General features: G+C 48.9%; 1 protein-coding gene across 1 annotated transcript in view; it reads right to left on the minus strand.

Annotated features, from left to right (window-relative positions):
• Positions 1-853: 853 nt before the first annotated feature.
• CRNN (cornulin) overlaps positions 854-1,690 on the minus strand; it is a 5,167-nt gene continuing 4,330 nt past the window's right edge. Inside the window, exon 3 of the mRNA XM_026447778.1 lies at positions 854-1,690. This exon is cut by the window's right edge and continues 682 nt beyond it. Coding sequence (XP_026303563.1) covers positions 1,194-1,690 — 497 coding nt within the window. The 3' untranslated portion in view covers positions 854-1,193.

Below are 1,690 nucleotides of genomic sequence, written 5' to 3' on the forward strand. Positions count from 1 at the left end.
AGATGGAGTCTTGCTCTGTTGCCCAGGCTGGAGTGCAGTGGTGCGATCTTGGCTCACCACAACCTCCGCCTCTTGGGTTCAGGAGATTCTCCTGCTTCAGCCTCCCGAGTAGCTAGGACTAGAGGCCCACCACCACACCTGGCTAATTTTTGTATTTTCAGTAGAGATGGGGTTTCACCATGTTGGCCAGGCTGGTCTTGAACTTCTGGCCTCAGGTGATCCGCCCACCTCGGCCTCCCAAAGTGCTGGGATTACAGGCGTGAGCCACTGTGCCCAGCTCTATAAATCTTTATTTTAAAAACTGTTGTTCTGGTCACTCTTATAATAAACCAGAATTGATAGTCTCTACCCCATAACATGGCTTATATCTGGTGGGTGAGACATCATGAGAGGTCAGAGCTGACAATGATGGGGAGGTAGGAAGGGAAGCACAACATTCTGGCCCCTGGCTTAGTACCTGGTAACACAAACCTTCTCGCTCTTTCTCTACACAGTCACTGGGAACCTTCTTCCATTTCTTGGTGATCTTAAATCAGCCTTCCTGTGTGACCTTACAGGTAAATAGAGGTTTAACACTATACAATTAGAGGTAGTGAAAGACCAAGAAGAATTTTGCCTATCTAAATACTAATTGTCCTTTCAGGGCCATCATAAGGAAAGCACCTTTTCTACAAAACCTTAGCTGGTCCATCTCTGCCAAGTATTAAGTATGATATACAGCAGGAATCTCATATAATAATCTTCTCAACTAGTTGCTCTTCAAAGGTAGGGACTATGTCCAGTTCATCATCTCATAACTCTACAGCCCTTGGCCTGTAATGTCAACAGAAGGTGATTGAATGAGACACAGTGGCCAGTTGCATAAGGTTTTATTGATGCATTAGGGTAGATTGGGCAATAGACAGATGTCAGAGATAAAAATAGTCCTGAAACCCCCACAAGATCAGTACAAAGGGGTGACTTGCTCTGCGTCTTCCTGCTACTGAGAGGGTCTGCACCACAAAGCAGGTAAAAGAGAAGAGTTTAAGACAGAAAGCTCCTTGCAGAAATGATCTCATTGAGAAAGACCTAAAAGGGAAGCTGTATAATAAAGAGCTGATATCTAGGGATGCACCTACTGGACTGGCCATGCAGGACAAGCCAACCTCTCTCCAGCTGTCTTCTTCCAGTACTGGACATTGGAGTCGGGGGAGTCATGGCTTGTTGCTTCTCAAGTAGGAATACAGCTCCCTAGCTGTGATGCCTCGCTTCTCTTCTGGCTGGGCTGCATCCTGGCCCTGTGCTGAGGAAACACTGGTATGCAAGTTGCCCTGGTCCAGCCTGAAGATTGCTGTCTCCCTTGAGTGGTCATCAACCCATTCCTCACCAACCGCAGTGGGCTGTATGTCTCCCTGCCCTTCTGTCACATAGTGCCTTGGGTGAGTGCTGCTCCACTCCTGCCTTCCTGACTCAGTGCTTGCCCCAGTCTGGGCCTGTCCTCCTGGTACTGTCTCTCCTGCCTCAGGGTTGCTCACTTGTGTCCATTTTTGACCACTGCCTGGCTGTGTCTGGGTCTGTCCCTGTTCTCCAGCCCCTCCGTGGCTTACAGTTTGGCTTGTATCCTGCTCCACAGTCTGGGTGTGTGACCCTGCCTGTGTCTGAGCATGTCCTCCTGTCATAGCCTGGCTGGTCTGGCTCCTGACTTGACCAT

The sequence above is a fragment of the Piliocolobus tephrosceles genome, chromosome 1, assembly GCF_002776525.5.
Source record: "Piliocolobus tephrosceles isolate RC106 chromosome 1, ASM277652v3, whole genome shotgun sequence".
Taxonomy (NCBI): Eukaryota; Metazoa; Chordata; class Mammalia; order Primates; family Cercopithecidae; genus Piliocolobus; species Piliocolobus tephrosceles.